The sequence below is a fragment of the Montipora capricornis genome, chromosome 10 (assembly GCF_036669925.1).
Source record: "Montipora capricornis isolate CH-2021 chromosome 10, ASM3666992v2, whole genome shotgun sequence".
NCBI lineage: Eukaryota > Metazoa > Cnidaria > Anthozoa > Scleractinia > Acroporidae > Montipora > Montipora capricornis.
The window spans coordinates 34,074,139-34,086,638 of record NC_090892.1 but is presented as its reverse complement, the minus strand read 5'-3'; the positions used below and the strand labels follow the sequence as shown (position 1 = coordinate 34,086,638).

At 42.5% G+C, this 12,500-nt stretch overlaps 1 protein-coding gene and 2 non-coding genes across 3 annotated transcripts in view; 1 reads left to right on the top strand and 2 right to left on the bottom strand.

The window, feature by feature from the left end:
* Positions 1-7,356: 7,356 nt before the first annotated feature.
* Positions 7,357-12,500, bottom strand: part of LOC138018788 (uncharacterized) — a 6,531-nt gene continuing 1,387 nt past the window's right edge. The window contains exon 2 of the mRNA XM_068865468.1: positions 7,357-7,696. Coding sequence (XP_068721569.1) covers positions 7,357-7,696 — 340 coding nt within the window. The remainder of the gene's footprint in view (positions 7,697-12,500) is intronic.
* On the bottom strand, positions 9,209-9,280 carry Trnat-ggu (transfer RNA threonine (anticodon GGU)). Its single transcript has one exon. It is a non-coding gene; the product is annotated as a tRNA-Thr (tRNA).
* On the top strand, positions 9,603-9,674 carry Trnat-ggu (transfer RNA threonine (anticodon GGU)). The gene has a single exon. It is a non-coding gene; the product is annotated as a tRNA-Thr (tRNA).

Here is a 12,500-nt window from a genome sequence, read left to right as displayed (position 1 = left end):
TCAGCCGGTGGAGTGAGCAGAATTTAAACCCAGCAAAACCGCATGCAAATTCACCGCCATCAACACTGGACCACATTTCCAGCCCACGAAATGATGCAACAAATTTTTTCAGCCATTTTGCAGTTACCTTTTAATCCCCAATCCTTTATAGCTAATTACTGAGGTTTACAGCACTATACCCAGTTATCTATAATGGGTGAGTTTCTGTTGACGTCATTTTTGCAATTAAATGCCATTAGCACATAAGTTTCCCGTTTAAAATTTAACACACTACAGTAAAGCATTTCAAAATATCAACGATGACGTTTTTTTTAAGAATTCAATCTAATCTAAATTACCGCGGCATTCTCCCTGTGACTTGACCTTTATCATCATTCCTTGACTGCAGGCAGAAACTTTCATCTGACATTCATTACCGTATGTACGTCCATCGGTTCCACACACTGGCATGAAGATTTTTGGGCAAATTTGTGGGCAAGCGCACTCACGCTCGCCAGCGTCAGAAATACTGCAGATAGCATATGGATCTGGGCAAGGATCTAACTCACATGCATCCAATGCTGAAAATACAAGGCCGTCATTGTTAATCTAAGACAGTTGTGCAGTTATTAGTGCATACAAATAATACAATGAAACGTTAGGGAACTTAACGAAGCCTACTGAAATAACTTTATTAGCGGTTTTCGTGTCTAAATCATTTTCGAGTAAGAGCTATAAAGTTCTGGATAGTAGCAGGGATAACGATATTTATGAACCAACACAACACTTTTTAAATTTAAAACATGTTTCGACAGAAACTTCTGTCATCTTCAGTTTAAATTACAAAGTACAGAGTTGAATATATAGTGTGAACCAAAATGCTAATTAGCTGTAAGGAAACATGACAATGTAAGAGATTACAAAGAAAGTTTTAAGTTAACATGATAAAGCTGATGATTATGTGTAGGTTTCTCTCATTGAATATGAATGGCTTCCTCGCACGTCTTCAAACATCTACAGAATTGTGAGCATGGCCGCACTTTGTGCTCTAATGATTGTTTTAGCATCCTAGATCACGCTTCTACCACATTCCAACTATTCAATGGGAGAAACCTACACTTAATCATCAGCTTTATCATGTTAATTTAAAAATTTCTTTGTAATCTTTTACATTGTCATGTTTTCTTACAGCTAATTAGCATTTTGGTCGCACTATATATTCAACTCTGTACTTTGTAATTTAAACTGAAGATGACAGACGTTTCTGTCGAAACATGTTTTTAAATTTAAAATATAGCTATAAAGTTGATTTGGACTAAATTCGCAAACCGAACTCACTGTAACACATTGGTGGAATCAACCCTACCCTCCAAATACGTATCACCTGTTAAAACTTGAGATGATTATCGCAGTTATAAGCGATACTATAGTAGCAGCGACATGAAAGCCTGGAAAATGTATTAACATTTGTCAGAACTAAACTGTAAGTGGCAGATTCCTATTAATTGAAGTTATGATCCTCGTAGCTATGGGCGCAATTTTAGCAGTTGCATAGAGAAGCCTGAAAAATTGAAGACTTCAACGGGGTTTGAACATGTGACCTGGTGACACCGGTGCGACGCTCTAACAAACTAACCTATGAACCCCCTGATTTTGGGAAATGGTCATTTGTGGGTTCTAATTTTCCCGTGAGGAATGGATCAATGAACGATGTATGAAATACGGATATGAAATCAAGTGAATCCATGATCCCCTGGAAAATTATAACCCAAAAATGACCAGCTTCCAACGTCAGTGGCTTCATAGCTCAGTTGGTTAGAGCGTCGCACCGGTGTCGCGAGGTAGGCCTAGTCACAAAAGCTGGATTATTTTAGAATTTTAAGAGCATTAGGAGATTATTAGAAAGTTTGGGGATTTTTAGAAAAAAAGTGGGATTTGTGGGAGATTTTAAAATGATTTTGAAGAAAAAATGTTGCATTTTCTTTGCCGCTTTATTTAAAGTTCCTATGAAATAATAATTTTGTCCCATTGTTGACTGCTAGACTGCAATCCAATTGGGCATCGGGGTTTCCTATTTCTAATGCATCCCATCATTGCAAGGGAAGTTAGTTTCAAACATGGTGGAGGAGCCAAGTGAAGTTTCAGTGAGTTCAATTTCCATTGAAGATGACGTTTGGGGATATTTAGGGATTTTAAATCTTTTTTGGGATATTTAGAGATTTTTGAAGGGATTTTTAGGGAAAAAACTGGGATATTTGTTTCTAGGCCCATCGCGAGGTCACGGGTTCAAGCCATGTTGAAGTCCTGGATTTTTCAGGCTTCTGGACGGAATTGCTAAAATTGCGTCCATAACTGCGAGGATCATAGCTTCACTTGATTTCATATCTACAGTTCAGTATATCATTCATTTCATATATCATTTCGTTCATAAATTTCTATTGGTATGAAACTTATGTTTGCCCCCTGAGCATGTAGTCTTTTGTTGTTGCAGCGTACAAAATGTAGCACTGTCGAAATGTATTCATCTCAGCTCTCGAACTTTCAAAATTTCATTTTAATAAGGCCTTCTGCTGAAGTGTGCATTTCACACTTCATAGCAACGAGAGTTATGGCCAGTATTTGTACGCCCTCAACCAAAACTATGGCTGAAATGACTACGCTGAAAGTCACTGAAGCTTGACGACGGAACACTGCGTCAAGAAATTAATTAACTCTTTCAATAGTTGTGAATGAATACGCTGATCAGCGATAAAGTGCTTGAAAATTCTTGTTCGTAAGACAAGGTGTTTAACAAACTGGCGTAATGAACACACTGGTTCGGTTCACAGAGCAGAATGTATGGCACAAATGGCCGATTGAACATAGGTTCGATTGATAAATTAATGCTTGGGACAAAAGGCGATTGAACAAATGTTTTGGAACGACAAACAAATTGGTTTAACTAAAGAGTGTCAGAGAGTGTCCAATGAGATTCTTTCAGTTGTGGCGTAGATCTTATATGTCTTTGTTGTTTTAATTTGTTTTAGTGGAGGTTTTCTTTAGATCCCATTCAGGCCTAAATTGTTCTTACTTCCACTTTGGTGTACCCTGCGAGCAGTTGGTTTCTTCTACGCTTCCCGAGAGAGAAACCACTCCGAGCAACCGTTAGTTTCTTTGAGTGAGTCCAGCGCAAGAGACGAATAAATTAAATTTGAACCAGTAAAACGAGTCAGTAGATTTGTTTTGGCACTTGCACGTGCCTTCAGCTACGTAATTGCCAAATCGTTTCCCTGCTAAAAGGATCGCCATTGTTGCAATTCCTTTCCATTAGAGAACCACTGTTACCTGTGGAAAACCCTCGAGCCTCCTTTAACGTGGTGGAATTTTATTATTATTATTTTTATTCGCATTTTTAGCCTGCATAATTATATATTTGTGTATCGGAATAACCTCTCCAGAGCATATTCACTCTCTATTATGTGTCGTATTATACACCGTTCCGTGATGCTTGACGCGTTCAGCAAAATGGGACAAGACCTTAGATTTACCGCAAATAACCAGGACATGTACTTCCAGTTATGTAAAAAAAAAAAAAAAAAAAAAAACATATATATATATATATATATACTTGGATGTACCACATGTGTGGGACATCTGGGGTGGCTTTATAGCTTAACCTCCATCCTAGACATCAGCACTGCACTGATGAGGCCCAGAAGGCCCAAACAGTACTGTCTACCGTTAGATATAGCTCTTTGGCATTACAAAGCTTTTGCTTTCATGTTCAAATTGAGCACTCTACTAGGATGAGTCATTGCCGCTAGCAATTGCGCATGCTCACTAGCTCGCTAGTTTGAGCACTCTGGCATGACTTGGATGTACCACATGTGTGGGACATCTGGGGTGGCTTTATAGCTTAACCTCCATCCTAGACATCAACACTGCACTGATGAGGCCCAGAAGCCCATCATAGCACGTTTGTGGTAGACTAATTGGCTTTTATCTTTTTTTGTTGGACCCTGTCCTAAGTACCTGCCGGGAGGGAACGGCGTGGGTCCTACCCTAAATTGTTTTTTCGGTATGTCTCAGCCTACTCCTGTATCCCGTCTGTGGTCTGATATTGTGGAGAATACGCCTGTGCCTCCCTCTGTTTCTGGAGCTGGCCAATCTGATTCGCCATCCCACATGGATACCAGTCCTGGTGGCTCTTATGCTGATAGAGTTACTCTTGGTGCTGTTGATTCTCGTCCAAAAGTTTCCAGTGTAGCTCCGCGTCGCAGGTCTTATCTGTCTTCTTTTGAAAGAGAGCATTTTGATGTTTTGAATGTCATGCCTGATCGTCCTGCTTCTGCATACTTCACACTCCCTGACAGCTCAGTTACGACCAAGCAAATCTTTGATAGCTTGGTGAGAGATGGTTTTCCTCCGACGTCAGTCCGTTGCCTTCAGAGATCCCAGAATGGGTCAGTAGTCCTCACCTTTACGAAAGAGGAGATCCGAAACAAATTTCTGCAGCAGTCGTCTTTCTTTGTTGGAAACCAGCCTCATGCAGCTCATCTTGCAGGCAGAGCCTTGTCTTATGTTGTTGTGTACGACGCTCCTTTTGAGTTACCTGACTCGGCTTTGACCTTCCGTCTGTCGAAGTATGGCACTGTTTACTCCCAGCGTCGCTCCTCCGTCCAGGGCTTCCCCAGGTCCAGAATGGTATCCGTACTCTTCGCATGTGTATCGATGACCCCATCCCGTCGTACCTTCGTTTTGGTAAGTACCTTCTCCGTGTACAGTACGAAGGCCAAGTGAAGACCTGTAGAAGATGCAACGAGCCAGGTCATTTGGCCCAAGAGTGTCGTCAGATGCTCTGCTTTAACTGTGAAGTAATTGGCCATCATGCCCGTGATTGTCCTGCTGGGGTTCGATGCTGTATTTGTAAAGAACCTGGCCACATGGCCATTGACTGCCGCCACTCTTGGTATCGCCGCCCGCTTTCGCATCGTGATGCCGTTGATGCTGAGCCCCCGAGCCAGCCTGCTGCTGACCCTCCTCCCGTGGATGTCCCCCCCACTACTCTAGATGCTGAGAATGCTGATTCAGGTGACGTGGATCTTGATAGCCCCCCAGGAGAGAATGCAGAGGAAGATTCGGCAAGGTCTGAGGACGATTCCCTGGAAGCTGAATTTGACCAGCCCTTGGCCTCGGCCATTTCTTCTGAGCCTGCGCCTGACCTTTTAACTTCTCAAGGCCTCATCAACGATTCCCCTGATATTCAAGTTCCCGGAGTGCAAGAATTTCCCGTTTCTTCCCTGACCGATACGAGTGTTGAGAGTGACGAGTCTGAGCCAGAGATTATTGCCACGTTTGAACTGATGGATTCCGACGCTGTGCCTGATAATATGTCTCCTGTGTCTGAGCGGCCCTCTCGACGAAGGAAGAGATCTCGAAATGGCTCCTCCCGACTCGCAGGTGTGGGCAAGTCGACTCGACTGTCTGTAGAAAGTGAGGATGCGCCCACTGAGTTTAACCGTCTTAAAGAGCGCTACGATTAATGTTAGGGGTTTAAGTCAACGTAAGTTTTCGCTGGTTTCTGATTTCTTTCGTGCTTCACGCCTAGACTTTTGTTTCATTCAAGAAACTATGATTTCGAATGACGCTGTTCTGCGCTCCTTCTCCTCTTCGTGGCCGGGCCCCAGCTTCTGGGCCCCTGCTGTCGGGAGGAGAGGGGGGGTAGCTATCTTATGTTCTGATGTTTTTCGTAATAATGTTTCTGTTTGGCAGAAGGATCAAAGTGGGCGCATTCTCAGCTTACTTGTTAAGTTTGACGATTTCAATCTTAATCTAGTTAACCTTTATGTGCCGACGATTCCGGCTGAGAGAAAGATTTTCTTTCAGTCGGTCCCGTCCTTTTTTCTTCCAAACTCCCGGCTCCTGATCGGGGGGGATATGAATTGTTTTGACTCGGCGCTTGACAAATTGGGTAGGTCGGTTTCCCTCGACTCCGGCTTCTCGGACCTAAAATCTCGCTGTAACCTCCGCGTCTTTTGCATCCCCGAGACAGGCAGTTCACCTGGTTCAGCCCAGACCATTCAATTGCCAGCAGACTGGATACCTTTTTGGTCCCTCGGCTTCAGTGTAATCAAGTCACTAGGTGCGATATTCTCCCATGCGTTTTCTCAGATCATGACTTTGTTATTTTAGACTATGATATTGCGGCTCTTCCCCTGCGAGGCCCGGGAGTTTGGAAGTTTAACAATTCTCTCCTCGATGACGAATCCTTTTGTTTAGAGATTTCGGATTTAATTGAGCAGTTTCTGGCCTTTCGGCATTGCTTTGCTTCTCAGCGCGATTTTTGGGAGTGTTTAAAGTCTGACATTAAGCTCACTACGATCGCCTTTTCTCGTCGTAAACACCGTTTACTCTCGTCCCAGAAGGTTTTTCTAACCAATCGCTTAATTGCCCTGAAGAATCGTTTGGCTTCGGGCGATGTTTCTGCTAGTCCTGAAATTCTGACTTCAGAGGCTGCTCTGCGGTCGCTTTTAGATTCCGAGCTCGAGGGTTCTAAGATTCGCAGCAGGGTTAAGTGGGCAGAAGAGGGAGAGTCTCCCTCTGGTTTCTTTCTCGGTCTTGAAAATGAGAGACACGAGAAAGGCTCCGTGTCCTCTGTCTTTGATTCTGAGGGGCAAGAGGTTTTTTCCCTCCCTGACATGATTCAAGCTCACGAGCGTTTTTATTCGTCCCTATTTTCTGAAGAGCCAATTGACCCTGTAGCCCAATCCCATTTGTTTGAGCACGTTACCCGCCGGTTATCGGAAACTGAGCGCGAATCATGCGAGGGTCTTCTTTCTTTGAACGAGGCGTCCGAGGCCCTTCGCCTCTCTAATAGGAATAAAACGCCCGGTTCTGATGGCTTAACTGTTGAGTTTTATTCTGCGTTCTGGTCCCTCTTGGGGCCCCTTTTAGTTGATACGTTTAATGAGTCTCTCGCCCATCGTGAGCTGTGTGACTCTATGAAATCGAGTGTTACGCGTCTTGTTCATAAGAAAGATGACCGTAGAAATCTAAAAAACTGGCGTCCCATTTCGTTACTGAATGTGGATTATAAGATTTGTTCAAAAGCCCTTTCCCTCCGTTTGAAAAAAGTGTTGGGGTCTATTGTAGACCCTGATCAGACGTGTTCTGTTCCAGGTAGATCTATTTCTTCTAATTTGGCTCTTCTTCGCGATACACTAGATTTTATTGAGAGAACCGGCGAGACAGGTATTCTCGTCTCTTTAGACCAGGAGAAAGCCTTCGATCGCGTTAATCGGTCCTTTCTGATGAATCTTTTAGAACATTTCGGTTTTGGGCCCTCCTTCTGTAGCTGGATTTTCACTTTGTATAACGGCGCTTATATGCTTATTCTAGTTAATGATATCCTTTCCGATCCTGTTCCTTTGCTGCGGGGGGCCAGGCAGGGCGACGCCCTGTCTCCCATGCTTTATGTTCTCTGCGTTGAAGTTTTAGTTTAGAGACTCTCCCGCGATCGAAGGCTTTCTCTTGCCGGGGGCTGGTGGTGTCCAGTTTAAAGTCGGCCAGTATGCTGACGATACTACGGCCTTTGTCAAAAACGATTCTTCCATTTTCTGACTTTTTGATGCGATTGCGTTTTACGAGCGTTGCTCTGGTGCGAAGCTTAATTTGTCCAAGACTGAGGCCATGTGGCTTGGTGCCTGGAAAGACCGCCTTGACGAGCCACTTGGTCTCACTTGGGTTAGGAAAATGAAGATTTTAGGCGTATTCTTCGGTACTGTTGACGTTGAGCGCGATAATTGGGAACCGCGTTTGTCCAAACTCGACAAAACTCTTTCTAGATGGAAGTCGCGATCCTTGTCCTTTATTGGGAAGGTCCTTATTTTAAACATATTAGCGTTAAGTAAGTTGCTCTATGTGTCGCGCGTTTTAGTACCCCCTAAATGGGTTTATAGTAAACTTAATAGTCTGATATGGCCCTTTTTGTGGCGCGCTCGATTAGAGACTGTAGCTCGTAAATCGCTTATTTGTTCTGTTGATAGTGGAGGTTTGGGTTTAAAGGATTTTTCTTGCCAGGGCCGCGCCTTGCGGCTTGCGGCTTTAGTTACTTCCGTGTCCGATTCTAGTTCTAAGGGTTTTTACCTTGCTAAGTATTTTTGTGGCTCTGTGTTAGCTCCTTTGCGGCCGGAGTGGGCTGGGCTGCGTGATAACCTAATTCCAAGCGCTGCCCGCCCCACTGCCTTTTATGTTAGTGTCCTTTCTTCCTTTCAGGCCACTGATTTACCTCCTGGGTTTACTTACACGTCTTGCGCCTTTTACAAGGTTTTGCTAGCGAGTTTCTGCACCATCCCGATTTTCCCTGCCCTCTGGTCAGGCTTCGTCCCCTCTCGGTTTTCCCTTTCTCGGCATTGGGGTCTGATCCGTGATTCATTTACTGAGAACTACAAAAATGATCTTGCATGGTTGATTACCCTCCGTGCCGTTAAGGTGCGACATTCTCTTCACACCTGGGGCTATATTCGCTCGCCTCGCTGTGCTTTATGCGCCCGTCTAGAGACCATTGATCATTGTTTCTTGGCTTGTCGTAGGGTTAAATTGGTCTGGTCTCGTTTTGTCCCTATGTTATCTGCGCTTTTGTCAGCCCCCTTCGTTCCCAATTGCCCCTTCGTGTTTTTTTACCAATTCCCGGTGCCTGAAAGGAAGTGCCTGCGTCTGCTTTTGTACATCATCAAGTCGATTCTGTGCGGTATTTGGAAATTTCGTAATAAGGCTACCTTTCACAACGGTGGAGAGGACTCTAGAGCTATCGCTAAGTTTATTATTGCTGATGTTAAACGTAGGATCCAAGTTGACTTTCATCGCTTTTCTCAGGCTAAGTTTAATTCTATCTGGGTTCATCCAGCTGTATGTAAAGTCTGTGCTGATAAGCTTGTATTTTTCTTTTAGCTGTAGCCTCCTCTCTTGAGTAATTTTGTAAATATTGTTTTTATTTGGTTTTTGAATAAAGTTTTACGATATCACTGTCTGCAGTTATATATATTGTATATATATATATATATATATATATATATATATATAATGAATGTGTAAGTTTGAGCGGGGAAATAACAACAACTAACTGCCTCATTTACCTTTGGATCAGCAACCTATTCCCTTCAGAAGGCGATTCACAGTGATTTCTGACAAGTATTAATTAGTAGTGTAGGATGGGAACAGAAATCGATACAACAAAGGAAATGAGTGAAAATGTGTTCAGCCGGGAATCGAACCCGGGTCTCCTGGTTACCGGTCAGATGCCTTACCACTCGGCCACTGAACCAACCCCGCCATTCAGCCGAATTGGAAGGACCTTTAAATGGCAAGCTCTGAGGAGAATCGCACATTTTCTGCAGTGAGGATCAGAAATCACTGTGAATCGCCTTCTGAAGGGAATAGGTTGGTGATCCAAAGGTAAATGAGGCAGTTAGTTGTTGTTATTTCCCCGCTCAAACTTACACATTCATTTCATATATAGGGGGAAATTTACTGTGAATCGCTGATCAACTTGAGCATAGTGACGCGATCCTCACTGCAGAAAATGTGCGATTCTCCTCAGAGCTTGCCATTTAAAGGTCCTTCCAATTCGGCTGAATGGCGGGGTTGGTTCAGTGGCCGAGTGGTAAGGCATCTGACCGGTAACCAGGAGACCCGGGTTCGATTCCCGGCTGAACACATTTTCACTCATTTCCTTTGTTGTATCGATTTCTGTTCCAATACTACACTACTAATATATATATATATATACATATTATATATATATATATATATATATTATATATATATATATATATATATATATATAAATATTTTAAGAGGAAAAAAGGACGCAACTACATTTCCCGACAAGCCTGTTTCGTGAATCGAAGAGTGAAGCGATTCACGATTCAACAAGCCTGTTTCGTGAATCGCTTCACTCTTCAGGGTGAAGCGATTCACGAAACAGGCTTGTCGGGACATGTAGTTGCGTCCTTTTTTCCTCTTAAAATATTTCTTCCGCTCTGCTTTCTCGTATTGAGCACTGTTCCACGAGAAAATTGACTTACAGACTCCCTATAATAATAACAGGAAATCGACTTGTCTGCATAGAGTGCTCGATATCGTTAGATAGAGCAGAAATAAATGATTTGGTTGAAGAGTTAAAACAAGGCTAGATGTTGCATCTCGACAACGCTGTTTCGTGAGTTGCCTCACTCATCAGGAGTTTAATCGGTTTTCTCGATGAGGCAGCGTAGGTAGTCCTTTTCAGATGGTAGCGGGCTATTTTTCGTGGAGTAGCCGAGGTTTCATCTGTCCATAGAGGGCGGGCGGAGAGTGCTCAACAGGATAGATATTCACGCTCCAGATTTCTATCCTGTTGAGCACTCTACGACAGCCCGCTATGGAAAGATTAAACCTCGGCTACTCCACGAAAAATGATATGATATGATAATGATATGATATTTTATTATTTATGCACGGTAAAATCATCAGCTAAGATTACAAACAATGCTAAAATCTAAATTACAAAAGGTAAAATTTTAAAATGATTACAATAAAATACAATTACTATAATATTATATTAATTCTAAGGCTGCTTTCCATGAATGCCGTGCTTTATACTAAAATATGTCTTTAATCAGATTTTTGAAAAGCCCAAGAGACTCTGCTTGTCTCGCTTTGAGGGGTAAGCTATTCCAGACAGTAGCACCTCTATAGCTGAAGCTGTTTCTATAATAATTTGTCCGCGGAAACGGAACATTAAGCTTTCTTTCAGAGTCTCTTAAACTATAAACAGATTCGCGGTTTGTAAATTTAGAACATAGATATTCCGGTGCTAGCCCCTGAAGACACTTATAGACCATTGTGGCCAGCGCAATTTGTTGCTGGCTAACTAGATTTTTCCAGCCTAAAATTTTGAATAGCTCGCTAGCATTTGCATCAAAATTAGAGAAGGTCAAAACTCTGGCTGCTCTATTTTGCAGTTTTTGTAATTTGTCATGTAACGTGATACCACAGTTTCCCCAGACGACATTGCAGTAGTCAAAGTGCGGTTGAAGTAAAGCGTGATAAATAGAGCGCAATGTCGTGTGAGGAACGAGATGCCTTATACGTTTGAGGGCTCCAATTCCAGAAGCTACTTTCTTTGTCAGTTTATCGACATTGCTACTCCAGTTAAGATTATTATCAATAAGCACGCCCAGGGATTTAGCAACAGAAACTTGAGTGATAGGAGCACCATTAATCTCGGGAATTGGAGGATATGTGAGAGCATACAACCTCTGCCTTGATCCAATCAGCATAAATTCGGTTTTTGTCATGTTCAGGGTAAGTTTGTTTGCTATCAACCACTTTTTAACATTTTCTAGATCATGGTTAAGTCTTGATTCTATGTCGCCTGTATTGTCACCCGCATATGTTAGGTGGGTGTCATCTGCGTACATCCATGGCATACAATTCGTTAGACAGTTTGGCAGATCATTGATATATAGCAAAAATAACAATGGACCCAAAATAGTCCCTTGAGGGACGCCGCAACTTAGTGAGAAAGTTTTAGACAGTGATCCATTAATGGAACACTTTTGAGTGCGGTTGTCCAAATAGGAATTAAACCAGTTGTACGAAATGCCATGTATGCCGTAATTATTTAATTTAGATAAAAGGATCTCGTGATTAACCGTATCAAAAGCTTTTTTTAGGTCTAGGAAAACAACAGCGTTTATTTTTCCTCGGTCAATGTTGTAAGCCCAAGTATCCGTAGCCCCAAGTAAAGCCGTAACGGTGGAATGAATAGAGCGAAAACCAGATTGGCATTTACATATTACGTTATGCTTTGTTAGGTACGCATATAATTGGTTATAAACTATTCTTTCGAACACTTTGGCTATAACCGGGATAACGGAAATTGGGCGGTAATTGTTTAGGTCATCACGTTCCCCTTGTTTAAATAGTGGAGTGACCCGTGCACACTTCCAGTCGTCTGGGAACACACCTACATTTAATGACTGATTGAAAATATAGCACAGCGGTTTGCAAATAAGATCCGCGCATTCACGAATAAGTCGAGAAGAAATTTTGTCAAGGCCGACTGCCTTTGATTTTTTCAGTTTATTCAGCAGTGAAAATACTTCATTTGTGGAGGTTGGGCGAAACTGAAACTCCTTATCCGTGCTAGTGAGATAATTCAGATAGCTGTTGCCATCTGAAGAAGGAATATCACTAGCAAGTTTCGGGCCAATGGTAGCAAAATAACGATTAAATTCGTGCGCTATTTCTGCTGGAGCTGTTACTGATTGCTCATTTACATTCAGTTGTTTCACAGACGTTTCCACGAAATTTCGGGAAGACAGCTCATTGATGATCTGCCAGGTTTTGCGGGAATCACCCTTATGCTCGTTTAGCATATTTTGATAATAAACTTGCTTCGCTAGCCTAGTCGCACTATTGACTTTGTTCCGCTGTCTTTTAAAGTGAACCCAATCATTAGGATTTTTTGATCTAATTGCTCTGAGTTTCAAAATATC